A 27,916-nucleotide genomic window follows, 5' to 3' on the forward strand; every position below is an offset into this window, starting at 1 on the left:
GTTCCCCAAAGTCTTAACTCATTTCAGCATTAACTCAAAAGTCCACAGTCCAAAGTCTCATCTCAGACAAGGCAACTCCCTTCCACCTGTGAGCCTGTAAAATCAAAACCAAGTTAGTTACTTTGTAGATACAATGGGGGCACAGGCACTGGATAAATACGCTCATTCCAAATGGGAGAAACTGGCCAAAACGAAGGGGCTAAAGGCCCCATGTTAGTCCACAATCCAATGGGTCAGTCCATTCTTAAAGCTCCATAGTGATCTTTGACTCCATGTCTCACATCCAGGTCATGCTAATGCAAGAGGTGGGCTCCCACGGCCTTTGGCAGCTCCGCCCCTGTAGCTTTGCAGGGTATAGCCCCCCTCCTGGCTGCTTTCATGAGCTGGCATTAAGTGTCTGTAGCTTTTCCAGGCGCACGGTGCAAGCTGTTAGTAGATATACCATTCTGGAGTTGGGAGGATGGTGGCCCTCTTCTCACAGCTCCACTAGGCAGTGCCCCAGTGGGGACTGTGTGTGGGGGCTTGCAACCCACATTTTCCTTTCACACTGCCCTAGCAGAGGTTCTCCATGAGGGCTCCATCCTTGCAGCATACCAGTGCCTGAACATCCAGGCATTTCTATATACATTCTCTGAAATCTAGGCAGAGGTTCCCAAATCTCAATTCTTGACATTTGTGTACCCGCAGGCTCAACACCACATGGAAGCTGCCAAGGCTTGGGGCTTGCACCCTCTGAAGCCATGACCTGAACTATACCCTGGCTGCTTGTAGCCTTTGGTTAGAGTGGCTGGGATGCAGGGCACGGAGTCTCTAGGCTGCACACAGCAAGGGGGCCCTGGGCCCGGCCCTTGAAACCGTTTTTTTTTCCTCCTAGGCCTCTGGGCCTGTGATGGGAGGGGCTGCTGCAAAGATCTCTGACATGCCCTTGAGACATTTTCCCCCTTGAGTTGGTGATTAACATTTGGCTCTTCGTTACTTATGCAAATTTCCGCACCCAGCTTGAATTTCTCCTCAGAAAATGGGTTTTTCTTTTCTATGGCATCAGGAGGCCACAAATTTTCTGCTTTTATTTTCTCTTTCTCTGAGAATGCTTTTAAAACTTTTAAAAACTGAATGTTTTTAACAGCACCCAAGTCACTTCCTGAATGCTTTGGTGCTTAGAAATTTTTTCCGCCAGATACCCTAAATCATCTCCCTCAAGTTCAAAGTTCCACACATCAGGGGCAAAATGCTGCCAGTCTCTTTGCTAAAACATAGCAAGAGTCACCTTTACTCCAGTTCGCAACAAGTTTCTCGTCTCCATCTGAGACCACCTCAGCCTGGATTTCATTGTCCATATCATGATCAGCATTTTGGTCAAAGCCATTCAACAAGTGTCTAGGAAGTTCCAAACTTGCCCACATTTTCCTGTCTTCTTCTGAGCCCTCCAAACCATTCCAGCCTCTGCCTGTTACCCAGATCCAAAATCGCTTCCACATTTTCAGGTATCTTTATAGCAGCACCCCATTTACTGGTACCAATTTACTGTATTAGTCTGTTTTCACACTGCCGATAAAGACATACCCCAGACTGGATAGTTTTTAAAGTAAAAGAGGTTTAACGGACTCACAGTTCCACGTGGCTGAGGAGGCCTCACAATCATGGGGGAAGGTGAAAGGCATATCTTACTTACATGGCGGCAGACAAGGGAGAAATGAGAACCGAGTGAAAGGGGCTTCCCTTACAAAATCAGATCTCATGAGACTTATTCACTACCACGAGAACAGTATGGGGGAAACTGTGCCTATGATTCAATTATCTCCCACTGAGTCCCTCCCACAACATGTGGGAATTATGGGAGCCACAATTGAAGATGAGATTTGGGTGGGGACACAGCCAAATCATATCAGTGGGCATTCTTGTCTTGTTCCAGTTCTTAGAGGGAAGTCTTTCTTTCACTTTTCCCCCATTCAGATTTATGTTAGCTGTGGGTTTGTCATATGTGGCATTTATTAATATTGCAGTATTTATTTGCCTAGTTTGTTGAGGATTTTTATCATGAAGGAATGTTGAATCTTACCAAATGCTTTTTCTGCTTCTATTGAGATGATCATATGGTTTTATCCTTCATTCTGTTTACATGATGTGTCACATTTATTGATTTGCATGTGATGAAAGACCCTTGCATCCTTGGGATAAATTCCCTTAATCGTGTACTGTCTGTTTGATGTGCAATTGGATTTGCTTTACTAGTATTTTATTAAGGATTTTTGCATCTATGCCTATCAGGGATATTGGCCTGTGGTTTTATTTTTTGTTGTGTTCTTGTCTGGTTTTGGTGTCAGCATAATGCTGGTCTAGTAGAATGAGTTAAGGAGAATTCTTTCTTCAGTTTTTTGGAATAGAGAAGAATTGTTCTTCTTTGAAAGTTTGGTAGAATTTGGCAGTGAAGTCATCCAATCCTGGACCTTTCGTTGTTAGGAGACTTTTTATTACTCTTTAAATCTCATTGCTTCTTATTGATCTGTCCAAGTTTTCTGTTTCTTTCTGATCAATCATGGTAGGTTATGTGTTTATCCATTTCCTCTAGGTTTTCCAGTTCGATAGCATATAGTTCGTAATAGTCTCTGATGATCTTTTGTATTTCTGTGTTATCATTTGTAATGTCTCCTTTTTCATTTCAGATTTTATTTAGGTCTTCTGTCTTTTTTTTCCTAGTTAGTCTAGCTAGTCTATCAATTTTAGTTTTTCAAAAAATTAATTTTTTGTTTCATTGATCCTTTTGTTGTTTTTTTTTTTTTAGCTCCTATTTAGTTTAGTTCTCCTCTAATGTTTATTATTTCTTTTACTAATTTTGGATTTGGTTTTTTCTTGGATTTCTAGATCCTTGAGGTGCATCCTTCAGTTTGTTTGAAATCTTTCTACCTTTTTGATGTAGGTGTTTATTGCTATGGACTTCTCTGTTAGCACTGCTTTTGCTCTATCCCATAGGTTTTGGTATGTTGTATTTCGATTTTTATTTAAGGCATTTTTATGTTTTCTCCTTAATTTCTTCCTTCACCCAGTGGTCATTGAGGAGCATGTTGTTTAATTTCCATGTAATTGTACAGTTTCTAATTGATTTCTAGTTTTAAACATTGTGGTCTGAGAAAGATACTTGACGTGATTTCAATTTTTAAAAACTTCATTGAGACTTGTTTTGTGTCCTAACATGTGGCCTATCCTGAAGAATGGTCTGTGTGCTGAGAAATGTGTATTCTGTAGTTGTTGGATGAAACGTTCTATAAGTGTCTGTTAAGTCCATTGTCCTAACGTGCAGTTTAAATGTAATGTTTGTTCATTTTCTGCCTAGATGATCTGTCTAACGATGGGAGTAGGGTGTTGAAGTCCCCAACTATTATTGTATTAAAGTCTGTCTCTCCCTTTAGATTTAATAATATTTGCTTTATACATCTGGGTGCTCTGGTGTAGGGTGCAGATGTATGTAGAAGTGTTATAGCCTCTTGATGAATTAATCCCTTTGTTATTATATAATGACTCTCTCTCTCTTTTTACTGTTTTTGACTTAAAGTCTGTTTTATCTGATACAGGTATAGCTAGTCCTGCTTGTTTTTTGGTTTTTATTTGTGTGAACTATCTTTTTTCATCCCTGTATACTTTCAGTCTATATGTATCTGTACAGGTGCGATGAGCTTCTTGTACACAGCATATAGTTGAGTAATGTTTTTTAAAATCCATTCAGCCAGTCTCTATCTTTCAAGTGGAAAGTTTAATTCATTTACATTCAGGGTTACTATTGATATGTGAGGGCTTATTCCTGCCACTTTATTAAATAATTTCTGGTTTTGTATATCCTTTGTTTCCTTCTTTCTTATTGTTTATCATTGTGGTTTGGTGGGTTTCTGTAGTGGTAACATTTGAGTCCTTTCTCTTCCTTATTTGTGTGTTTGCTCTACCAGTAGGTTTTATACTTTGGTATGTTTTTATGATGGCAAATACTGTCCTTGTGCTTCCAGGTGTAGGATTCCCTTAAGCATTTCTTTTTTTTTTGAGACGGACTCTTGCTCTGTCGCCCAGGTTGGAGTGCAGTGGCGCAATCTCGGCTCACTGCAAGCTCCGCCTCCTGGGTTCACGCCATTCTCCTGCCTCAGCCTCTCAGTAGCTGGGACTACAGGCGCCCGCCACCACGCCCGGCTAATTTTTTTGTATTTTTAGTAGAGATGGGGTTTCACCGTGGTCTCGATCTCCTGACCTCGTGATCCGCCTGCCTCGGCCTCCCAAAGTGCTGGGATTACAAGCGTGAGCCACCGCGCCCGGCCTAAGCATTTCTTATAGGACCAGTCTGGTGGTGAATTCCCTCAGCTTTTGCTTGTCTGGGAAGGACTTTATTTCTTCTCATTTGTGAGTGATAACTTGGCTGGGTATAGTATCTTTGGCTGGCCTTTTTTTTTTTCTTTTAGCACTTTGAATATATCATCCCATTCTCTCCTGGCCTGTAAGGCTTCTGCTGACAAGTCTGCTGTTCGTCCAATGGGGGTCCACTTATAAATGACTAGATGCTTTTTTCTTGCTATTTTTAGGCTTCTCTGTTTGTCTTTGACTTTTGACTGTTTGACTATATAATGTGCTGTGGAGGCGACCTTGAATTATATTTTGATATCTTTGAGCTTCTTATATCTAGATGTCTAAATCTTTTGCAAGACTTGGGAAGTTTGCAGCTATTATTTTGTTAGATATTCCATCTTTTTTGTTTTCTGTTTGTCTTCTGAGACACTGAAAATTTGAATATTTGGCCATTTTATGGTGTCCCATATGTCATGTATGGTTTGTTCTTTCTTTTCTATTCCTTTTTTAAATTTTTTTGTCCTACTGGATTATTTCAAAAGACCTGTCTTCAAGTTCTGAAATTATTTCTTCTACTTGATCTATTCTATTTGTTGAATATTTCAAGTGTATTTTGTATTTCATGTAATGAATTTTTCAGTTCCAGAATTTCTGTTTGGTTTTTTTTTATAATGTATTTTTGGAAAATGTTTCATTCATATCCTGAATTGCGTTTCTCATTTCTTTGTATTGTTTGTCTGTATTCCTGTGTATCTCACTGAGCTTCCAGATCTTGCTCTGTTGGCCAGGCGGGAGTATAGTGGTGTGATCATAGCTAACTGCAGCTTCCAACTCCTGTGCTCAAGCAATCCTCCCACCTCAGCCTCCTGAGTAGCTGGGCCTACAGGCACATATCACCATGCCCAGCTAATTTTTATTTTTATTTTTTATAGAGACAGGGTCTCGCTATGTTTCTCAGACTGATCTTGAACTCCTGGCCTCAAGCAATCCTCCTGCCTGGGGCTCCCAAAGTACTGGGATTACAGGTGAGAGCCACCATGCCCAGCGTTCACTGAGTTTTAATGTCATTATTTTGAATTCTTTTTTTGGGATTTCATAAATTTCTTTTTGATTGGAATCTACTGCTGGAGAATTATTGGGTTCCTTTGTGGGTGTCATATTTCCTTGATTTTTCATTTCTTGTGTCCTTATGTTAATCTCTGCACGTCTGGTGTAACAGTCTCTTCTAGTTTTCTTAATTTGCTGTTGTAAGAGAGGAGTTTTTCCTGAGGGTGTGTCTATGGTGTTGGTTGTGCAGGGCATTTTAGCTTTGATCTCACTGTGTGCAGTAGTATAGTCTCTGTATGATTTCTTTGGCTATAAATCATGTTAGTGGTGTCTGTGATTTCCTCAGTATCTTAGGGTATGGTGGAGGCTGTAGTGAAGTTTTGCTGGGGACAGGGATACCAGGTTGGCCTGTCCTTGGTCCCAGTGGTGTTAGTAGTGGGGTGAGTATGCCTGCCCTTGGGCCTCAGTGCAGTATATGCTGGCACCAGTGTTAGTGGATCAGGTGGGTTATTTCTGAGGGGCCTCCATGTAGCTTGCTCAAATGCTGGTAGTGGCAGTGGCGAGCTGGGTGGGTAGGTGAATTCTTGGGCTCCTGGGCAGCAGGCATGATATGGGTGATGGCAGCAGCAGTGGCAGGACAACCCTCTGGCTCCCAAGCAGTTTGCACTGATGTCGGCAGTGCCTGTGATGGGCTGAGTGAACCAGTCTTCAGGCCCAAATGTGTATGCAATTGGGTGCTAGATGTGGCGGTAATGGCAGATTGGGTGGGCCTGACCTCAGATGCCCAGGCAGTATGCTCAGGTTCCAATAGTGGTGGAATGGGCTGGGCAGTCCCCAGGCCCCAGGATGGTTTACTCAGGAACTGGGTAGGACATACTTCAGTGCGCCCCACCCGCCCCAGGGATGCATTCAGTCTCTAGCAGTCTTGGGCAGGGGCTGGGTGATTCCAAGGCCCTGGCAGAATGCTCCGGTGGAGGCAGCAGTGGCTATACTGCAGCCCTACTACTGGGGAGAGTGGGGTTGCTTTCAGTGGCACTAGCTGTCTGTATGCCAGTGGCTAGGGAGTGCACACTTTGCTCTCTTTGTCCTTGGCGCTTGCGAAAACGTGCAGTGGCTTTACTGCTGGGAGCAGCAGGGTCTTTGCCAAATGGTTTGCACTTCATCCCTGGCAGCAGCAGCAGCTAGCTGCTGCAATGGCTGTGGTGAGGAATTTCAGAGGGGTTCCAGGGATGTGGAGAAGCAGGGACTGTTGGGCCCTCAGCAGGATGCAGTCTCCTGAGGACTGGGCTCTCAGTATGGTGTCTTCTTGTAGCTGCCTTGGACTCCAGGGGTGTGTGGGACCCATCATGAGCTCCCTCCCTGGAGCAATGCCTTCTCGCCATCTCCAGGCAGCTCCCTCTGTTAGCCTCAAGGCCTGTGAGGGTCTAGGGCTCTGTCATGGCTGGAATTGCACAAGTGCATGGTGGGAATGTGGACCGCTGGGGATCACTCGCTTCCCCTTTCCCCACACTTGGGGAACCTCTTGGCTGCCTTGCCTGACTGCCCTCTCCTTGCCTGCTCTAGGTGTTTTCTGTCACTTCTCTGTTGAATTCGTGTTCTCTCTTAGATGATCTATTCGAAGTCTGATTCTTCCTGGCTATTTTGGTTCTTCTTTGTAGAGGAGGTAAGTACCAGATGCCTCTAGTCAGCCATCTTGAAGCCCCTCCTCTAGATTTTGTATGGTTAACTTTTTAATGTGAAGATGTAATTATTAAAAAACATGTTCTTCATTATATCACCTAAACTCATTGTGATGGCCCTTTGTGAGATAGAGCTCTGACAGACGGGTATTCAGGAGGCTGTGTGGTAGAGAGAAGGGAGAGGTGGGGATGGGGCAAGCCCACTTTCCATCTCTGCTGTGAGCCTCTGCCTGTCAAGGGGCCATTGTCTCGGGGTACCAGGAAGCCATAGAGCATGGCTGGCAGGGGTGATGCACAGTGTACTGGGCATGGCCTCAGGGTGGACTCAGGTGACGTGAGGTGACTGCCTGTTCAGGACCTTGTGTCCTGTGCCACCACTACGCCCACCTGCAGGCTGTCTTACCATTTGACAATATGTCTAATCTCTAACATGGAGAAAAGGAGGCCGTGCAGAGTTTACGAGGATTGCACACATTCAGATTTTGTCCGGCACGTAACTGTGTGCCAGAAATTGTGCTTTGAATGCGGAACCAAACAGCAGAGGGAAGTACGCAGACCTCTACGATAACACGGATGGAGAGAATTCCTACCAAGGGAACAGTAAGGCGCTTAGGTAGAGAATTACAGGGAACCCGAGTTGAAGGGCTGCTCAGAGAAGATGTGGCTCAGGAGAGGACATGTAAAGCAGATGTGAGAGGTGGAAAGGAGCCAACCAGGATGAGGTTAAACTGTAGTAGAAAGATCATTTGTCACCTGCTTGGAAAGTCCAGTACTTTAGGTGGACAATGAAAGGCATCTTCAGTGGCTGGGGGTGATGGCTCTTATGGCACCCTATTGCAGGTGCCTGTAACCACAAGATTGTGTTGACTGCGGCTGTTCATGTGAGTACTTTGGCCTAAAATCCTATAGAAGCCGATTGAAATTCGCAGAGGAGGCTTAAACCCACTCTATTCAGCTAGAATTTCTTTAATACCAGGAATTGGTCCAGGCTAGGCTAATTATAGGGGCTGGACTTTTTGGAGCCTCTCTTCATGCCTCTCAGAGGAAGATTGTGGTGCAAAAAGGGCAGTACATAGACACAATGTTATTTTATCCCCAGGGAAGCCTTCTCATTCAACCCTGGGAATCAGACTTGGTCCACGTGACACAATTTCTTGAGCAAGTTCATGATTGGCAGCACTTACCCCAGGGAGAAGGCAGTGGAAGCCCGTAGCATGGGTATCTCTCCGCCAGCCCCCCAGCCAGCCTGGTTCTGTAGGCCCTGGCAGTTGCCCAAGGCTGGGCCCTTGCAGACTGTGATATGTACCTCTTGTTAATCGAATATTCCTGGGTAGAATCAGACTGGACATGTTTAATGAGCAATTAAAATGATTGCTCTATTGCTTGGCAAGCACATCTCAATGAATTTGAGCACTAACCCTCCTAGGCCTCCTGAATATTTTCTGGTTATTGTTGCCATTAGACAGGGATGAGATACAGCAGAATGTCACATATCAGATGGACATTCCTTCAAGGAATTCTTGCTGACCCACTTTAATTACGCAAGAGCAGACCTGGATGTGATTGTCAAGACCAGGATTTGCTTCTTTCTGTTTCTGAATGCAGAGTTGACCAGTGACACGCTCAGGTTACTCAGAACTTAGGGGTTACAAATAAGGCAAAATGTGCTTTCTTAATTTATTCTGAAGAAAACGGCTGTCCCAAAACAGGATACTTATTCCTAAGTGACAAAAACAAAGGATGAACTGGAGGAGTTGCATGGCATCAGGTGGCCTCAGCACCACTGAGCCTCACTCGAATCCTGACAGCACTGAGGCAGTGTTTCTGTTCAGCTCCCCTTTTGCAAAGTTTAACCGACTGTCTTTGCAGTATTTTTTTCATCTGACTGGTTACAGTTTAGTTTTTGGCTGAAGTTTGGTTCAGTCTCCTGAAGGTGGAAGAGGGGGGGGGGGGGGGGCAGATTTAAAACAATTTCCCAGTAATACCAAGATTATTTGCATTTTTCACTCTCATTCTCCCATAAGTGTACAGCGGAGTTTCCAGAAGCTAAGCAACATGCGGGATAGCATCTTCCTTAGCTGGTGGAATATGTTCCTGTGTTTTAAGATGTTCTAATATAGCAAAGATGGAGAGATGGAACCTGTGTAAACAAAAGCTCTTTGTGGGGGCCTCAGTAATTTTTAAGAGTGTAAGGAGGTCCTGTGGCCAACAAGTTTGAGAATCTCTGTTGTAGAGGCACAGTCTCCCCAGAGGGTAGCTATTTAGTCTGAGCAAATGTTCCCTAAACAGCTACTGTGTGCCAGACCAATCAGCAATAGCTTCTAAGTTAACATATCCCAGTAACATCTTCTCATAAACCTTGATAGGTGCAATGAAAGAAATGAATAGGGTACAAGGATATGATAACAGGGATGAAAAGCCCTTTCTGAGGAGAAACCTGAGGAGGGGCCAGTTATGCTGGGTTGGGATGTGGGAGTGTTCCTGGGAGGAGGAGGAGGGGTGGGAAAGGCCACGGGTTGCCAGGAAAGGAGGGCCTAGGCCGAGAGGAAGTGAGGGTCATTTTTCCTGCCTGCCATGTTTCTGTCAGTAGTATGCTCCCTCGCTCGGGGTTCGCTCTTAGAGTTCGGTGCATCTTGGGCCAGGGCTGGCCAGATGAGTAGCCTGAGCAGAAGCTGTTTTCTTCCCAGGTGGTTGGACGGTGGTTACCTTGGTTGGAATGAGGCATTTTGTAGCAGATATGAGACCTGCAGCTTTACTCTCTAGGTCATCAAGAGTCAAGAGTGGTAGTCACATGGAAGTCTTATTCCACACTGGAGGTGTGCCTGGAGTGGTGTGTGCTGCATTTCTGCATCTGCCCTGACTTTATTTGATCCTGGTAGCAACCCTGTAGATTGTTGACCTCATTTTTTAAATGATTAAACTCCTGCTCGGTAGTGTGCTCAGTGGACTGGCCCCAGAACACAGAGGGAAGACTTTGGGGTCAAAAGCCAGTGCTTTGGCCACTGCCCCAGAATTCTCTCAGAGGAAATATTTTATTGCCTCTTGGCAATGAAAATGTATTTCGACTATATTTGAAAAGTTCAATATTTAAGGGAAATCAACAGTATTAAAGGGTCCTTGTGAGTGGTAAGTAACTCACAAACATAGCCCCTTTCACCATGTTATTTCTGGTGATTTTGGATTTTTATATGGTTACATCTTTAGTTTTTGGGACTGTGAAGCCACCTTTGCTCAGAAATCATTGTCTTCAATGTAATTTATTGAAAACAAATTATATTTGCAAGATCCTCAGCTGCCGCATTGGAGGAAGACAGTCCTGAAAAATTCCCTTCAGCTGTGGCCTTCTGTCCCCTCCATCAGTGCTGTAATATATGCCCCTCATTGTTCTGGGGATTTGTTGCTACTCAAGTAATTCTGACTCCCTTTAAAAGGCCACTATAGAAAAGAATTCCATGTTAATGCTACTTGCTAAGCAATGCTAATGAGAGTCATTTATAATGGAAATCATTTTAGCATTCAGTAGTTTTTAATTATACATGCTTCTCTGTAAGTATATTGTATATACTTACTTTTTTAATGGTCAGTTTTAATTAATTGCCTTTGTGAAAGCTTGTTCTTTCACTTTCATAAGAGTCAACATGTATTTATCAGAGCAAGCCACAGAAAAGCCACAGAATGGCCTCTTTTCTTTTATTGTGGCTCATTTTTGAAGTTGAATACAACTGGGTATTTATCGAAAGCAGAGTTACTCATAATGAAGCATTGGTTTGACAGAGTAACTTCTGTGCTAAGCAGAAAGTTTGTTAAGATGTAATCTCAGTCTGCACATTGCAGTATGTAAACACCAAGTGAGTTTATCTGGCTCTGTGGTATGAAGTCAGGCCTGCTGAGTTGGCCCTTAGGAGCAGATCCCTATCTCTTAGTTTGGAAGTGGGAGGGCCTAACCGCTAGCAACCTCATGAGCAGGAAGCACAAATAAAAAAGTGATCTGGTGAGCAAGATTTCTAAAATGGCCCCCCAAAATGTCCCCACAATTGCCTGGAACCTGGGAATGTATTGCTGTTATTACTCCTATGATCATGTTGTGTTGTGTGGCACAGTTGACCTTAAAATAAGGGAGATTATTTGGGGTTATAAATACAGGCCCAGTGGAATCCCACAAGTGCTTAACAAGCAGAGAATGTTCTCTGACTGGTGGCAGAAAGGGAAGTCAGAGAGATTGATAGCACAAGTGGGCTTTGAAGATGGGAGGGGTCATGTGACTGCAGATGCATGTGACCCACCCCAGGGGAAGTCAGCCAGCAGACAGGCCCTCAGTCCTCACGCTTCAGGGAGCTGTGTTCTGCCAACAACCTGAGAGAATGTGTAAACGCAGTCCTCCTGAGGCCTCCAGTAAGGAGGGAGACTGACCAGAGCAGAGAATCTCAGCATGCCCATGTAGACTCCTAGTCCATGGGAAGTGATACATTTGTGTAGTTTTAAGCCACTAAGTTTTGTTTACATAGCAATGAAGTGATACATTTGTGTAGTTTTAAGCCACTAAGTTTTGTTTACATAGCAACACACCTCTTATATGGGTGACAAATGCTTTCCATGTAGAGGAAAACCTTCTTTCTAGAGATCTGTAAGAGCCATTTGCTTCTAGAGCCTCTGGGCCAGCAGCCAACATGATCTCTTGATTTAGCCATCTTCTTCTTTTATTTCTTTTGATAATTTTTATTTTCTTTGTAGAAATACAGTCAGGCAGTGACTTTCAAGTGACTTTGACTGTGATCCAAAGTAACAAGTAGCTTTTATATTGAAACCCAGTTCACTTTTACATACACATCTGAGAGACAGAATTACCTCAAAAGACTTTATCCTTTTTATGTCAGATGCACTCTGACATATTCTATTTTATTGTACTTTTAAAAACATAGATCATCACCCACTACATTCATTTCTTTACCTGTCATCCCAAAGTCGGAAAGTTGTTGTAGTTGGTTGTGCTTCTGCAGTTTTGTTTTACTTTTTAAAAGCATCAATCATATGTTATTTTAAGAATGAATTTCTGGTTGGGAAATGTTGCTCAGTGTAAAGTGGCATTATGGCTTTGTGGGTCTCTGTGACAAGTCCATGTCCCTCTGTCCAGGTTCCCTGGTCTCCCTCCTGGGTAGTCTGTGCAGCACCAGCACAGGTGGCAGTGGTGCCTCTCTCTGCTTGTTTCACTTTGTGTGTTCATTAATGGACGTAATGAAAACTTTTCGCATTTTTTTAATGACTGCTGATATTTCTTTCTGTAGATGGAACAATGTTGCCTCAGCTCCAAGGTGATGGGCATTTAGTGTGATTCCAGCCCTTTGCTGTCACAAACTAGTGCAGTGTACAAACCTCTTCCCGCAGGTGTGTGAGGATGAATTCCTAAAAGAATTGCTGAGACAAACTATATGTGCCTTTGTCATCCTGAGGGCAGTTGTCATCCTGTGGAGGTTTACCATTTGCTCTCCCACCAGCAGTGTATAAGCATACCTGCTTCCCAACACTTCTGCCAACACATATTATTTGATTAATTTTCTTGGCTGATAATGGTATCTCATTGTAGTTTTAATTTGTATTTCTCATTGTGAGAGAAGTGAAGCATCTTTTCATGTTTTGAGAGCCATCTATGCATCTTTTCCCATTGTTTCTGTTAAGTCATTGATTTGCAGTACTGTAATTTGTGATCAGTTATAAACATGAGCTCCTCTGGCCTCTTAACCATCCTTATCCAGCCCCTCTTCGCGTTCCTCCTTGCCTAAAAACAAGCTCATTCAAACAGATCATTCCTGTGGCCCTCTCCCTTTTGAGATAAATCAGATGGGCAAATTTGCTTTTGTTAGGGGCTTGGGACCCAAATGTTTAAAATTAGCTTAGCTGATGAGTGAAAAGGAGGCCCAGTGGGGGTTGCACAGAAAATGAGGGGCGTGGGTAATAGAGGAGGCTGGGCAGTAACCTGGCAAGAAGGCGCCAGAGGCCAAGGAAGGCGCGCTGGTGTCCTGCAGTGAGAAGGATGTGTGTGATATCAACTGGGTAAACACACTGCCATAGCTGCTCCAGCGACAGCAGGCTCTCTCAGAAGGGAACTGAGAAAAGGGGAATGCCAGTTTCTGCCAAGGATATATGGAAAGGTTTTTTTTCCTCGTATGTTCTTTGGCAACCTTGTTAAAATCATTTAAAATGGTGAATTTGATAAGAAAGCCAGCCACTAAGAGACTTGGATGTAGCAAAACAAATGGTCGAAAAGTATTTATCATTTCTAAGAAATAAAATAAACTGGGATTTAGGCTTGATTAGAAATCCAGAGGTTTGTTTTGGCATAATTAATTACAACATCTGAAGAAGGGAGGATTTTTACAAGAATTTTTTTTGTAGTGAGATTGCTTTATATTCCTTTTCATGACTGGAAAGGCTGTCATTTGGCAACCTGCAAAGAACTTCAGGAACAGAGGGCCTAAGTTTTCTTGACACATTTGGATTTTTGCATGATGAACATGTGCACTTTTATTAGTAATTGTCGAGTGGTGTATGTGGTCTGATCCTATGGAGAGGAGAGTGTAGGTGTTCTCCAGAGCTAGTACTGCCCCCAGCTCCTGTGTGCCACACTGCCTGCTGCTTTCAGAAAGAGCAGGACAGCTGGTCCTGTCCCATCTAGTGAGGTCCAGTCCCATCTAGTAAGGTCCTGTCCTGCAGAGCTCCTAAGAGGGGATTGCTGGCCTTTGACTACACTGGCTTCCAGAATCTGACCATGGAACCATATTTGAAGCTGTCAGCTTCATTTTTTTGTTGATCAGGCCAGTCTTTTAGATCTTTGTTGGTTGATAGATTTCTTTCAGCTCTACAGCAGCAACAAATAAAGCTCCTTAAAATTGTTTTCTTGACCATTCTGCGTATGGATTGGTTCTGACCTTTGAAATGTTTGCCGTCCTTTAGATAGTGACAGAAGGAGCCTCTTCTGGGAGCTGTGATGACCCCACAAATCTCACTGGTTTTCTTGCTTTTATTGGAGGAGTTAGCATTTGTTGAAGTTTATATTTATGTAAAATAACAATGAGTAGGTTTTAAATTTTTTTTTGAAATTCTGTGATCTAATAAGAGAGACTCTTTCTCTGTCATTGGGAGGCTTGATGAGGATCGGACATACCTGCTGAGAGTATCCTGTAATGTTTTCATAAGATTGGAAAGGGTGAAATGAGAGCAGAAATGCAGACCGAGGATGCCAAGGCTGTTTCCTGTTTCCTAAGTAAAACTGAGCAGGGCAGAATCTCCCCAGCCCTGCCAGAACTCCCTTCCTCCTTGGGTCCGCTGTCACTGTCATGCAGGCCTTGACATCTGCTACAAGTGCACACACATGGGGAACCACACAGGAAAGTGAACACATGTCCTGACGTGTGTGTGCCTGGTGTGGCTGCTTCCTTGATCCAGGCTTTGTTGTGTTACAAGGCTCTGCCCTCCTACCTTCAGGCGTTGCTCCTCATCGTGGGCACGCAAGGATGGAATCGTTACCCCAGAGTACACTTTTTGACTTGGATTACTTGTAGTTTAGTACTGGAGTTCAGAACTTTAGTTTCCCATCAGAAACCTGCCTCCTCCCAGGACACTGACCCTGATTGGGCACGATTTTCCAGATAAGACCCCACCTCCTCCCACAGGGTTTGCCTTCCCTTCAGAATACAGGAAAGTACACGTGGTTCCAAGAGGATCATGCTCTTACTAAGATAAAAGGGAGGAAGGTGACTAGGTACTTTCCTCTGCTGCCATCCCTTGAAGGGAGGAGGCTTCCTTCAATACCTCATCAGTTCTAGGGAGTATGCTTGACCCAGCAACACAGAGGAAGAAGTGACCTCATAGCAATGAGGGGCAAGCATGTGGATATTGCTGGGTATTTCTTCCTCAAAGTCTACCTGGGAACAGGTGATGAAGACACTCACTTCTCTGCAATACACCATGATCAGGCTGTGGTCTTCATGATACATTTCAGCCTTGCCTATGGGTGTTGAACAGAGCTGGTCATCCTCAGAAGTAACAGAAGAGAGCAATAAGTACAGGAAGGCTTTCAGTCCCAGAATAGTGTTAGGACTAAATGTCAGAGAACAGGGGGACTGTAGGAATTTGGGGACCTTAGCATGGATACCCTCTCAATCTGCTCCCCTGTGGTATAAACAGTAAAGCCCATGATACTAAAAGGCCTTGAGTGCTTGTCTCTGTGGCAGTTGGAGCCAGTGATGGGTGCCCCGAGAGGAGGATGCTGGAGAAAGAGGACAGTGTCTAAGGCAGTTGGAGAAAGAGGACAATGGCTTATGCAGTCAGGCCTAGAAGATGCAAGGGATGTCACAGCATAGTGTCCACAGGCATCCCGAGATGTCTCTCATTTTGTTTTAGGAAGAATATTGACAAAGGTAGTGATGGGAGGGTTATTTCAAGGATGCTATTTTCATGTGTCCAAGTAAACTTAAGATTCCTAAGAACGTTGATCTCTAATGCTTTTAAAGACCATGTACCTCATGCCCACATGCACATTCAGTTAGAAAATAAATGTAGATTCTTTGGTGAATTCGAAGATGTGCTCATGGAGTGGCACAGCGTGATCTCAGTGTATATACATGAAGCATGCTGATGAGAGCTTCTTGGATCTTGTTTCTTCAAGTGAACTTGCATTAAAGTGGTGTTGAATCTCTGCATTGGGAGTGGGAGCAGCCATGCAATGGGTGCCTTAATCTGAGTGCCATCCTGGCTCTCTCCAGGCTGCTTCATTTGCTGTGAGGGGTAGGGGGAGGAGGAGTTTCCGGGCAATGGCCCAGTCGGTTCTGGTGGTTGACCAAGGGTCGGGGGTCCCAAAGGTGGAGTTCCAGGATGAGAGTGCACCCTTGGGGATGGTACTTAGAAAGGGTGGGGACTAGGCCTCAGCCAGGAAATGGTGGGCCAGGGTGGAGCTCCTTTGTATGAAGGAGTTAGCGCCAAGGGCCATGCAGGTGGGCCTGCAGAAGGTAGGTGGTGATATGGCCTTTCCAGTGATAACAGACTCGTGGCACTGTTTTCCTGGGGCTGTTGGGGTTGCATAGAGCATATTCTAACTCAGGCTTACTGTCTTAAGGAGGGAAGAATGCTTTTTTATGAATACGCATAGGTCTGTGGGGCTGTGGAGCCTGGGGAATCCGAGGCTGGCGTGGAAGTCTGGGGCCCTCTAGCGGTGGTGGTGCATCCTCAGTTCAGTGCCACTCACTGTCCCTATTTCTCTCTGTCCATTTCTCTCCTCACTGCAGTGCTTCCTCTCCTTCCTAGATTTTTTTCTCTAAGTTTGACTATTCACCACCCCAGAGGCTCTGTTCTGTCCCATGACCTCTTGCTGTACTTTCTTTCAAATCTAAATTTTCTTGATTATTTTTCTTAATTTACAGTTTCAAGATTAGACCTATTGGGAGCACTCTGTGCTCTACCTCAGCCCCTGGTTGAGCTATGGATTGGTGTCCCCCGTGGTCACGTGGTCTGGACTCCCTTTTGTGTGAAGAGCTGTGGCAGGGCAGTGAGGTTTTGTGGAACTCAGGGAGCATCTGGCACTATGTATGAGGTTGTGAGGTGGGAGAGAGCTCTTAAATCTATGAGCCTTGTTGATCTTGGGAACTAGGAGAGAGTGCTGGGGAAGCCAGTGCCAGCAGGCCTGGAGCCTCATATTTCTTTGGCATTTGTATGATACCTTGTAGTACTTCGTTTCTTGATTTATATATGAACTAACTCAATTTAGATGCTTAGAAAATAAACGGCCACTGGACCTGCAGGAGATTAGTAGTGGTGTTCCATAGTCTCAGACATTTCTTACACTTTTATCCACAGATAAGAAAAAAATGGCGATATTTGATTTGTTTTGGCAAGGCTTAGAAGGATCTAATATGTGTTACTCGTTGAGCAGCGGGAAACAGCAGACATTTCTAGGGTTTCTCCCTGTCACCATTCAGGAGACAGTGCACACGGTCCCCTTGGCTCTTCCCTGAACACTGACCAGAGGTCTGTCATTGCAGGCTGGGAGTCCTCCGTCAGCATCAGCTCCGGCTCCGGTGTCCTCCTTCTCTCGCATTTCTATCACGCCATCCAGCCAGGACATCTGCAGGTAACACTCTGCTTCAGATGCTGCCATGATCAGTGTGCAGCCAGAAATAAGCATTAGTGTCTGTAGGTTCTTGAATTCCCATTTGCTTATTCAATCTGCCTTTGGTCTAAACAGTTGGCGAGTTTTATGTGTGGTTTGCTCACCAAGTTACCCATGCTAGTCTCATTTCTTCACTATGATGTCTATTCTCTTTTAAAATTGTTTTTACTTTCTGTGCTTTTATCCCACTGTTCTGCATGCAGTTCCAGTGCAGTGTTTTCTGAGTGTTGTCACCACAGTTCCATGCAGTCTGCTGTTGTCTTGAAAGCTCCTCACTGCCAGAGTTCTCTGACACAAGGGCTCACTGTGACAGTTATCTGTAAGGACACATTACAGGCGTCAAAGAGAAATTCCTTTGGTTCAGAATGGGTCCAGGCCTTGAAGCCTGCTAAGAATACCAAAGCCAGAAGAACACTAAAGTTCTCAAGGTCCCTCAATGATGTGGGTGAGAAGGCGCAGGATACTTCAGAAAGTTTTGCCTATGTGGAAAGAACTTGTTCTGAAGGAAAATTAATACTCCCTCAAGATCCGTGTCTCAGAACTAACAGGTTTCATCATAAAGAAAAAGGAACCCTGAACCACAAACCTCTTGGCAATTCCAAACATTCTTGTGTTTCATGCCTTTCTGCCAGTCGCTCAACTGCCTCAGAGGTGGAAGCTGGCAAGAGGGGCAGGCCCGGCCTGCTGCTGGAAGAGAAGGCAGATGTTGAGGCCACGTCCCGAAGCCGGCGACTGCTCCAGTACCTGTTCTCACTCTCGCACGGCTGGAGCGCCAGCAGCCTGCACAGGTTCCATGAGCTAGAGAGCCGCGCCGCTCGCCTGCACACTGCCAAGTCCTCCAGCGGGCTAGCAGGGAGTATGGGCTTCTGCTCTGACGAGATGGGAGATGACGACGTCTTTGAGGACAGCACATCTGCAAAACTGAAGAGTAGGGTTCTGCGGGCGCCCCTCTGCTCCACGGAAAAGGACAGCGACCTGGATTGTCCTTCTCCCTTCTCTGAAAAATTACCCCCCATATCTCCCGTGTCCACGTCAGGGGATGTCTGCAGGTTGGTTTACCAGGAAGTGCCATTCTAGCCATCTCTGCTCGCATCGGGAGCCTCATCTTGCTTTAATATGTGAAGTTTCAGGAAAATGAAGTAATAGAAAGTTGTAACCAGTTGTGGGTTGATCGTTTTCTCCAGAAGAATAGAGTATCAATATCGTTTGAAAAACTTAATTTTTATGACACGAGTCCCAAGATAGTTTCACAAATGATAAAAGAAGAAGAAGCTGGCTGGGCGCGGTGGCTCACGCCTGTAATCCCAGCACTTTGGGAGGCTGAGGCGGGCGGATCACCTGAGGTCGGGAGTTTGAGACCAGCTTGGCCAACATGGCGAAACCCCGTCTCTACTAAAAATACAAAAATTAGCCGGGCGTGGTGGCGGGCGCCTGTAATCCCAGCTACTCAGGAGGCTGAGGCAGGGCAGGAGAATTGCTTGAACCCGGGAGGCGGAAGTTGCAGTGAGCTGAGATTGCGCCATTGCACTCCAGCCTGGGCAACAAGAGTGAAACTCTGTCTAAAAAAAACCAAAAAACAAAACAAAAAAAGAGGAAGAAGCTACACATATTAAAGGCCAAGCTGACTCTTCCAAACTAAAAATAAGTAGACTTTGCATAAAGAAACTGGAAGAAAGAAACTAGTATCTTCAGTTTTCCAGCCTGATGGTCCAGATTTTAAGCATTGTTGCATCTCCCAGCCTCTTTTTTAACCCTTGCTCCCCACCTACCCCCAAAAGGTGTGTGGGGACTGGCTGTTCTCCAGTAGCTCCTTCCTTCCTTCCTTTTAACTGGGGTGTAGCTACCTATGTCCCATCCTAACTCTGTTTCCCCCCTTTATCTTTCCTTGTGCAGCATCCTTGTCTGGCCTCCATAATTCACTTTTTGTCATGACTCTTGTGCCCTCCTTATTCTGACCTTTCCCCAGTCTCCGCTCCTTAGTGCCAGCTGTCGTCATTTCTAACATTTGGATCAGAGATCCCCTCACTAAAACAGCCTGAGAGCCTGGCTCCTTCCAGGACGAGTGCCCCAAGCTGTTCTCTAGCTGCTGGAAAAGACCCCTCTGTTTCTTAAAAGCCTGTTAAGTTCCTTCAGGCTAGTAGCTACATCTTGCTGCATACTTCCTTGGAAATAGAGAGTGCTTTCAAATTAATTTCTCACTTATTGCTATTAGTGGTCCCAAGAAAAAGAGATGAAATTGCAGCATCTTGTAATGGTGAGTTTTTTAGGTCTAGGAGGGGTACTGTGATCTTTGTTTACTTCCTGAGAGACGACAGAAATGTGTAGTTGTGGGGTACGAAGGTAAAGTCAGTGATTATAACTAAAAAGCAAATATCATTTAAGGTCACTGGTATTTTTGGAAGTTGGAATGCTGGTTTTGTTTTACATAGAATTTTTCCCTCTATTTTACCATCTTATGTTCTGGAAAATGATTCCATGTTGCTTTAAATTCATCTTTCAGTGAAGTTCTTATGTCTTACCAAAAAATGACGGCTTTGTCATTTCTTACATCATTTTTTCCTTTCTGTTGCCAAATGCCCTCCAGACTTTCCATGTTGGTGCGGTAAGCTAGACATTTTCAATTTGTAGTGATTGTTTTCATTTGTGTTTGTATGTTTTTGTGCCCATAGTCACTTCTGTAATGTTCGTTTCTGAGTTTCCTTTGTGGGGATTGACCTGCCACTGAAGCGTCAGCTTCCCTGTCATGGGACTCTACTTGGAATGACGGGTTTTCCTTCCACCATAGGATCTGCCACTGTGAAGGAGATGATGAGAGCCCCCTGATCACCCCCTGCCACTGCACAGGAAGCCTCCACTTCGTGCACCAGGCCTGCCTGCAGCAGTGGATCAAGAGCTCCGACACACGCTGCTGCGAGCTCTGCAAGTATGAGTTCATCATGGAGACCAAGCTGAAGCCGCTGAGAAAAGTACGTGGGAGGAAGGGATGCTTCATCCTTCCTGAAACCAGTGACCCCCAGAAAGCTGGTGTCTCAGATCATGAGGTCATGGCTTGCCTGCGTTCATTTCCTTAAAAAGCTGGAGCTGGTGCTTACGTTTGCGTTGTAGAGATTGTTGTTTCTGGTGCTGATTTTCAAGTCCCTCTTCTCAGGAAGAAGCTCTTTCTGACCATTCATAATCCTTCTTTTCCCTTCAAAGTAAGACTGCTTGCTTGTCGGTGTCAGTCATCTGGCCTTTGACTACAGACTGTGACATACCTTAGCACCTAATTTTATACATATTAACTGTTGACGTCCTGCTTCTCTGATTAGGACTGTCTGTTGGAGATTAGTATCTCCCCAGCATCCAGCACAGTGTAGCACACAGTAAATTTATTTGTATACACCCATGATAAGTATTTGCTGGATGGGAGCGTGAGTATGTGGATAGGAAAAAGAAAGGAAGCACAAACGTTGCGTGATGTGCAACTGTCTTCAGAAAGGACCCACAGGCGTTGCATGACACACAGCTGTCTGGAGGCCCATGTCGCTGCTCCCTCTGAGAGGAGCTTTGTCCACTGCACTGGCTTCCTGTTTAAATGTTGACTGTTTCATATATCTCTCTAGATGCCCAGCACAAAAGGTTTTGTCTGGAAGAATAAAAGACTGTTCCTATCTCAGAACGTTAATATTATAAATTGCAAGATAAGTCACATAATCAAATACTAGCCAATTAAATGCTAAATGATGCGCTGGTAGAGCATATCAGTCATTCAGAAAAGGAAATGCTCATTATGGGCTAGAGTGCTGGGGAAGTGGAGCGATGGTAGGCCTCATAAGGGTGTTTGGGTTTTAGAGCAGTTCTTGAAGGATCACTAGGATTTGGAGGCAGAGTGAAAGGAGTTTAGAGAGGTCAGGCTCTCTGTGGAGTAAAGCATACCCTAGAAAGGTGAAGGTGATCATTGACAGGGTGTCAAGCTACGTGTGTTGTAGGAAGTAGCAGGGAGCATGGGGCACTGAGGCACTGACTCTGTATTATAGGTAGGAAGACCAGGGAACTTGCTAGTATATAAAATCCCAGCAGAAAACAACCAGATGTTAGAGAAGGCTTGTGCAAACAGCTTAAAAAAATGTTTTGCCCAGTAGAAGCCTTGTAATATATTGGGTGCCTACTCTATGCTAATCTCCCAATATGGGAAGTCCTTGAGGCTCTATTTTCAACTACCCTGCATAGACCCATCTGGAAAGAGGCTGTGACTAGGGTTGTTAAAGGATATGTGCAGAGTGTTTACACATTGTTCTTTCTTTCTACCTTTATGTGTTTTCTCCTGATTCGGAAACCAGTAAATGAAAAAGAAAGTCTGGCTATTTGGAGTAAATTAATGAGCTCCTAGAGGAAATGGGACTAGCAGAGTCTGCTTGTACCAGGAACTCTTAGCGTCGATTTTGAGCTGTTGCTTCGAGCCAAAGTAGCAAGGACCAAAGAGTGAGCGTCTTCTGCCATTCACCTTCACAATTAGTGTGACCCATCTGCTAGTGTGTTGTGGCATCATCAGCCCTCTTCTTCCGCTCGTCCATGCCAGTCAGCACATCAGGGAGACTTAAAACGTAGCACCTGGGTCCTGGGTGAACATACTGTTTTCATTAGGACTGAGATCATAGAATTCTTTATCAGGCCATCTTATATCTGCCTGCAAGAATAAGCAGACAAGGGGATTTTTGATGGTAGTTCAGCATTCATCTTGATCCTGGCTTCTTTTCATTGCATAGAAAGTTGGCTGCACCTGGTACCTGGTTGAAGCCAAGTGGTTTTAGGAGAACAGTACTTGGGGGAATGCATCTAGTTTGGGAAGGGAGAAGTGGGGCGGAAAGCCAATCTTACCTACCTACAATGCTCTCACCGCACCAGAGCCCTTCCCCAGAAGCCTGAGCCTCACACTCTGTGTTGTCTTTCTAGTGGGAGAAGTTGCAGATGACGTCCAGCGAGCGCAGGAAGATCATGTGCTCAGTGACATTCCACGTCATTGCCATCACATGTGTGGTCTGGTCCTTGTATGTGCTCATTGACCGTACCGCCGAGGAGATCAAGCAGGGGCAGGCAACAGGTGAGTTCTCAGGCTGAAGAGCAAGCTCAGCATGGGGGCCGGGATAGCTCACAGGAGTCCTGGGGTCAGAGGATTTTCCAGTTAGCCGAAAATGTCTGGGTTTCTGGAGGAGGGACGTCAGTTAGGAGGCACTAGCCTCCTTTTTGGCGTTTCTTTTGCTGTGGTGGTAGTTTTTGAAACCCAGTCAGGAGAGTTCATATTCCGGAGCATGAGAATCTCCGCAAACTACGTCCTGTAAAAGCAGGAAGTAGCTGGACACTGTCTTCCACTCTTCTTTGACTAAGCAACATTGGATGAGTTGTGAATCCATTGGTCAGTTGTGCAGGCTTGTAGTCTCCAGATACTTAGGAGGCTGAGGGATGGAGGATTGCTGAGGCTTAGGAGTTCAAGGCTGTAGTGTGCCATGATCACACCTGTGAATAGCCACTGCGCTCCAGCCTGGACAACATAGCAAGACTCCATCTCTTAAAAAACAACAACAACAAAGAATCAATTGATTATGGGAAGTTCAGAAGTTGTGTTTTTCTTTACTTCAGATCTTAAATAAAATCTAATAGGCTGAGTTTTTCCCTTCCAGGAATCCTAGAATGGCCCTTTTGGACTAAATTGGTGGTTGTGGCCATCGGCTTCACCGGAGGACTTCTTTTTATGTATGTTCAGTGTAAAGTGTATGTGCAATTGTGGAAGAGACTCAAGGCCTATAATAGAGTGATCTATGTTCAAAACTGTCCAGAAACAAGCAAAAAGAATATTTTTGAAAAATCTCCACTAACAGAGCCCAACTTTGAAAATAAACATGGACGTGGAATCTCTCATTCCGACACAAACTCTTCTTGTTGCACAGAGCCTGAAGACACTGGAGCAGAAATCATTCACGTCTGATTGTGTGCGGGTTGTCATTTTCCTGGACATCCATGAAGAGCTGAAGGAAATTGTTTACTGCCAATTGTATACCTTTCTTATGTCCTTTAATAGCATAGACTGGACAGGTGACTATTTATAGTGGCTTTTCTTTTTCTAAACCCTCCTTAGTCTCCTAGAAAACCCTCCTGTGGGCTGGACATGCCTGGGTCCTGCCTCTGCCTGGCAGCTCTGTGGGAAAGTGGAAGACCCCATGATGACATCATGGAGAGCCAACAGAGTTCCTGCCCATGGTCTTGAGCTGAACGAGAGAATAAAATGCCAATCCCAAGGGAAGAGGAGGAGCAGCGGTGCCCAGGCGCTGATACCCAGCCGCCTCCAGCTTGCAGCGGTCCCCAGCCTGGAGCAGAGCACTGGGGAATGTCTAGCCATGATGAGAGGATTCCCTCTGCACCATGGCGAACCCCAGGAGATGGTATTGAAACAGACCCCCAAACACAGACTCCTGCCCGCCCTCTGCCGATGCTGCCTCCTCCATGCTCTTGAGCAGGTGGGGCCGTGGTGCTCTGTGGTGGCGCATGATTCACTGAGCAAACAGCACTTTACAGAAGAAAATCTTTATTTTGTAATATGTGTGTCCAGTGGGATTGACACTCAAAAAAAGTCTCACTTAGAAATCTTCCCTTCCTTACCTTTGTATCTCCTTTACATCATGAGAGATCAAAAACCCATTTTGCCTTATATATGCTAAGAAGCGTGGCATTCGTTCTGTTGATAAAACAGACTCATGACTTTAAGACAGGACAAGCAGGCCAGAGGCTTTTTTTTTTTTTTTTTTTTTTTTTTTTAATCACAGATCTCATGGGAATTAATGGATGCTAAATGGCAATTAAAGCATGATTCCTATGCTTTTGAGCCTGTTTTATGACAAGGTGTTATTTCATAGACCTGCCCCGTACATTTCTTTTTTGTCAACCCTGAAAAAGAACAGTTTCTGAGATAGAAATGGAAGGAAAGGAAGTGAGTAATGACAACAAAACTGAATATTTAAAAAATATTCCTTTATAGTTAAATCTCTGCAGTTGGTGCTGGCTTCACATTGAAAGAGCAGCCATGTGCCACCCTGGCCAGGGTGTGTGCACTGCATGCAGGTTCTCCCTTGCATGCAAGATGGGTGCTGGCCCACTGTGAGGCTTCTGCTCGGGGAAGTTCTGTGGGGTCACTGCCAGGGCCAAGAGGCAGGCGGGCTGGCTCTGGGACGAGGGCCAGGTGTGAGCAAACTGCCAGGGTCCACTGTGCCACTGCTCCCCGGCCACATGCCCGCCCAGCTGTCGCCTTAACCGGACTGAACAGACAGGATCCTTCGGGATCCTTGGCCCCACTCTCAGTCCATTCTGTCATCAGGGATTACCACCTGTACCATTTTCATAAAACAAAACCAAAATCACTACCATGAAATGGCCTTGTCCCTCTAAAAAGTCTGTTTAAAATTCTGTTTTTAAAACCCAGTTTCCTAGTTTTCCAGGGAAATAGTTACCTCCGGGAAAGTTGCCGGGGGGCCTGAAACACAATGTAAGTAGCGCAGATGCTTCCTTTCCAGGCCATTCTCTCACCCAGCCTGCAGGGAGGAGATGGGAGATGCTGGGGGTCCTGCCCTCAGTCTTTCTGGGCCTTAGGCGTTTCGTTCGTCCTGCTAAGGGTATGAAGCAAACACAAGGTGATTTCTTTGCTTTTCAGAGTGGAAGCCCTGGAGTTTGTTTTGAAGGCCAGGAGGCTGAAGGATCTCTAAGCTACGGTCTGGGCTTAAGAGCAGCAGGCTTTGTCCTCCTGTCTCCTCCAAGCCAGTGTCTGATTCCTTGGCAACACAGGTCTTAGTCTGTGGAGTGGCTCTGCTGTGGCCTTCCTCTGGCCAGGCAGGCACTGTCCAGCCATAGCCAGCTCCTGAGAATAGGTCAGCCTCCCCTTTCTGTCTCCCAGGGCACATCCAGCCCGTGCCTGTGTTCACTGTGCCCCGAAGTGCAATTACCTGTACCCCTTCTCAGCCTGGGGACCCCAGGCAACCACAGACTGTCCATTCAGGGGAGCTGAATTCCAGGTCAGCCCTGCCAGTGTCCCTTAGGAACTGCCCAAGCAAGGCCCTTGGTTTTGTATACTTGTTCCTGCCACCCAGCAGTAGATGAGTGTTTCAGGTGAAGACCAGGATAGATTTTCTAAGTGTGAATCCCCACTTCACATATGGAACCCCTTATGCTGAACTTGAAAACACCAAGACTTCCTATAGAATAGACAAGAAAGTGCTTAGGTAGGGACAGCCCCTGGGCAGCGCACCCAGTGTAGCTGGCACCCCGCTGTGGCAAAGGTGCCTTGATAACTGAGCCCTGTATCACTCCCATGCCCAACCAGATTCTCATGGGAAGTCCTCTCCCTTCTTTTCTGCCTAACACCAACTCATCATTTCTGGCCTCACTGTGGACAATCCACACACATTCTTCTTTCCTGGCGGGGCACAGAGCCACCCCCTTGCCTTTTCTTTTCTTGAAGGTTCTAGTTCAGCTCCTGATTCATCAGACCCTTCTAGCCTCCTGCATCTAACAGTGAAGCATGAAGCCCGGTGGGGATGTGGTACTCCCATCTGGTGTGGCCACCAGCTCTGCCAGTGTTCCTGTAGCCTTGGAAAACCTGCTCTCTCGGTTCTTTTGGGTGCTGTGTACTCCCCAGCTTCCCCCCTGCCCCCCGTTTTGCACCTGGCTTTAGTGAAAGGATGGCATTTGGTTGACCCATATAGAAACCCAGAATGAGGTCTCAGAGCCAGGAGACCTGGTACTTGTAGGCGAGGGAAGGGGAAGAGGTAAGTGGTCTGGGGTATCACCAGCCAGCCCTCTCTGATTTGGCCTCTACTCCCCATAAGTCACAGTACCATAAGCAGGCTTCTGGCCTCAGCAATTTGGTCTTTGTGCCTAAGTTTGTTGTGAGAATTTCCTGAAAACTCTGTAAAAGGTCTCTTCCTACTCTAGGCCTCTAATATTTTTCCCCTTTTTGCTTCAGTCCACTCTTCAGTCTTGTAGGCCTAGTTTTCAAACCTGCACATGTGTCCTACCTGGCCACAGGCATGCAGGCCTCAGGCAGCTGGGCCAGTTTGGGAGCCTCAGGTGATGTCTGCACGATCTGGGGCTGCCTCTGCACCCCTGCTGTGGGCTTCAGGGTTGGAGAAGGGCTGGGACCAACCGGGTGAGATCCACGAGGCTCTGGATGTGGTTGGAGAAAAATACACAATTAAAGTACTTTCCCTTTTTTTTTTTTTTTTTTTTTTTGAGACGGAGTCTCGCTCTGTCGCCCAGGCTGGAGTGCAGTGGCGCAATCTGGGCTCACTGCAAGCTCCGCCTCCCGGGTTCACGCCATTCTCCTGCCTCAGCCTCTCCGAGTAGCTGGGACTACAGGCACCCACCACCACGCCCGGCTAATTTTTTTGTATTTTTAGTAGAAACGAGGTTTCACCGTGGTCTCAATCTCCTGACCTCATGATCCGCCCACCTCGGCCTCCCAAAGTGCTGGGATTACAAGCGTGAGCCACCGCGCCCGGCCAGTACTTTCCCTTTTGAATCTGGTTTAAAACATGCAGCTTCCATCTCTAGCCCAAGGAAAGACCAAAACATAGGGAAATAAAAGCATTCATCTTTGTCTTGGAAGTAATTGTTGAAGTTGTGCAGTTGATCAATGCACAGTGAGATGCAATGTTTATAGAAATTGATTGTTAAACCAAATTTACACTGGCATGTGTGGTGTAGTTTCTAAAAGGCACTTCACATTTGAAATTTTTCTTACCTTAGAAAGTTTCTAGTGATCTAAATGTCTAGTTTTGTATTCTTTTGTGTATGTTCACTGTTTCTCAGTATTACCACTTGAATAATTATCTGTACAGGGGGGTTTGTGCTATACACTGGGATGTCTAATTGCAGCAATAAAACCTTTCTTTAAAAAGGAGTTTTGCCATGAGAGTGTTTTCCTGCAGGGAGGCTGGGGACATTGGCAGGCACTCCGGTTCCCTGACCCCCTTTCCAGGGTTGTCTGGCTTACACATCAGGAAATAATATGCGGCTCCTGGAGGTGTCTGTTTTCCTCAGCCTCCCTCAGACACGTGTCAGGGGTGGGCTGGCAGTGTCTGGATGAGTGTGTGGGATGGGAGTGAAAACAGGCATTTCTCATAGGTGTGTTTGCTTCAAACATCCAGATCCTACCTGGGCTCACCACCCTGAGGGAAGGCAGACTCAAGTCTGTGTCGTTGCATGACCATGGAGCACTTGATTGTGATCCAGCCTTATCCATAGAAATTTGTCCTGACCCACAGCCCAGCTGAGAAAGCGCCAGGGAGACCAGCAGGGTTGCCAGTGGCAGCTCTGCCACGCTGCATACCCTGGCTCTGGCAAGGCCTCTGAGGGAAGGCAGTGCCACGATCCTCAGACAGCAAACCGCCCCCAGGGCTGGGAGTGCTGAGGCCTGGTTGCAGCTTCCCTACCACATGCGTGGCCAGGGTCAGGGGTTGCAGGAGGTGAGGGGGGTGGGAAGGCAGGCTTGCCCAGACGTGCTGCTGCCTCAGAGGTGATCCACAGAATTCTTCCATTCTGGGCTGCCAGCTGACTTGGGAGCTAGGCACAAGGCTGCTTTGCAGAGTCATGGTCACAGCTCTCCCCAGGCCTGTGGCTCCAGGTGGGGGACAGGCCTGCAGAGCTGCTGAGCCTGTGTAGGAAGGTCTGTGCTTGTGGCCAAGAG

The 27,916-nt window shown here is 45.7% G+C and overlaps 1 protein-coding gene across 3 annotated transcripts in view; it reads left to right on the forward strand.

The window, feature by feature from the left end:
- Positions 1-24,056, forward strand: part of MARCHF8 (membrane associated ring-CH-type finger 8) — a 66,507-nt gene extending 42,451 nt beyond the window's left edge. Inside the window, exons 1-6 of one of the 3 annotated variants that reach the window (XM_058436507.1) lie at positions 5,260-5,348; positions 17,081-17,169; positions 17,412-18,257; positions 19,994-20,174; positions 22,141-22,288; positions 22,866-24,056. In XM_058436507.1, coding sequence (XP_058292490.1) covers positions 5,271-5,348; positions 17,081-17,169; positions 17,412-18,257; positions 19,994-20,174; positions 22,141-22,288; positions 22,866-23,170 — 1,647 coding nt within the window. In that variant the 5' untranslated portion in view covers positions 5,260-5,270 and the 3' untranslated portion in view covers positions 23,171-24,056. Of the gene's footprint in view, positions 1-5,259; positions 5,349-17,080; positions 17,170-17,411; positions 18,258-19,993; positions 20,175-22,140; positions 22,289-22,865 lie in introns of those variants that run through there. The other 2 variants (XM_032142587.2, XM_032142612.2) reach the window with 2 other exon arrangements.
- The last annotated feature ends 3,860 nt before the right edge of the window (positions 24,057-27,916 follow it).

Source organism: Hylobates moloch, unplaced genomic scaffold (assembly GCF_009828535.3).
Source record: "Hylobates moloch isolate HMO894 unplaced genomic scaffold, HMol_V3 SCAFFOLD_3, whole genome shotgun sequence".
NCBI classification, from domain to species: domain Eukaryota; kingdom Metazoa; phylum Chordata; class Mammalia; order Primates; family Hylobatidae; genus Hylobates; species Hylobates moloch.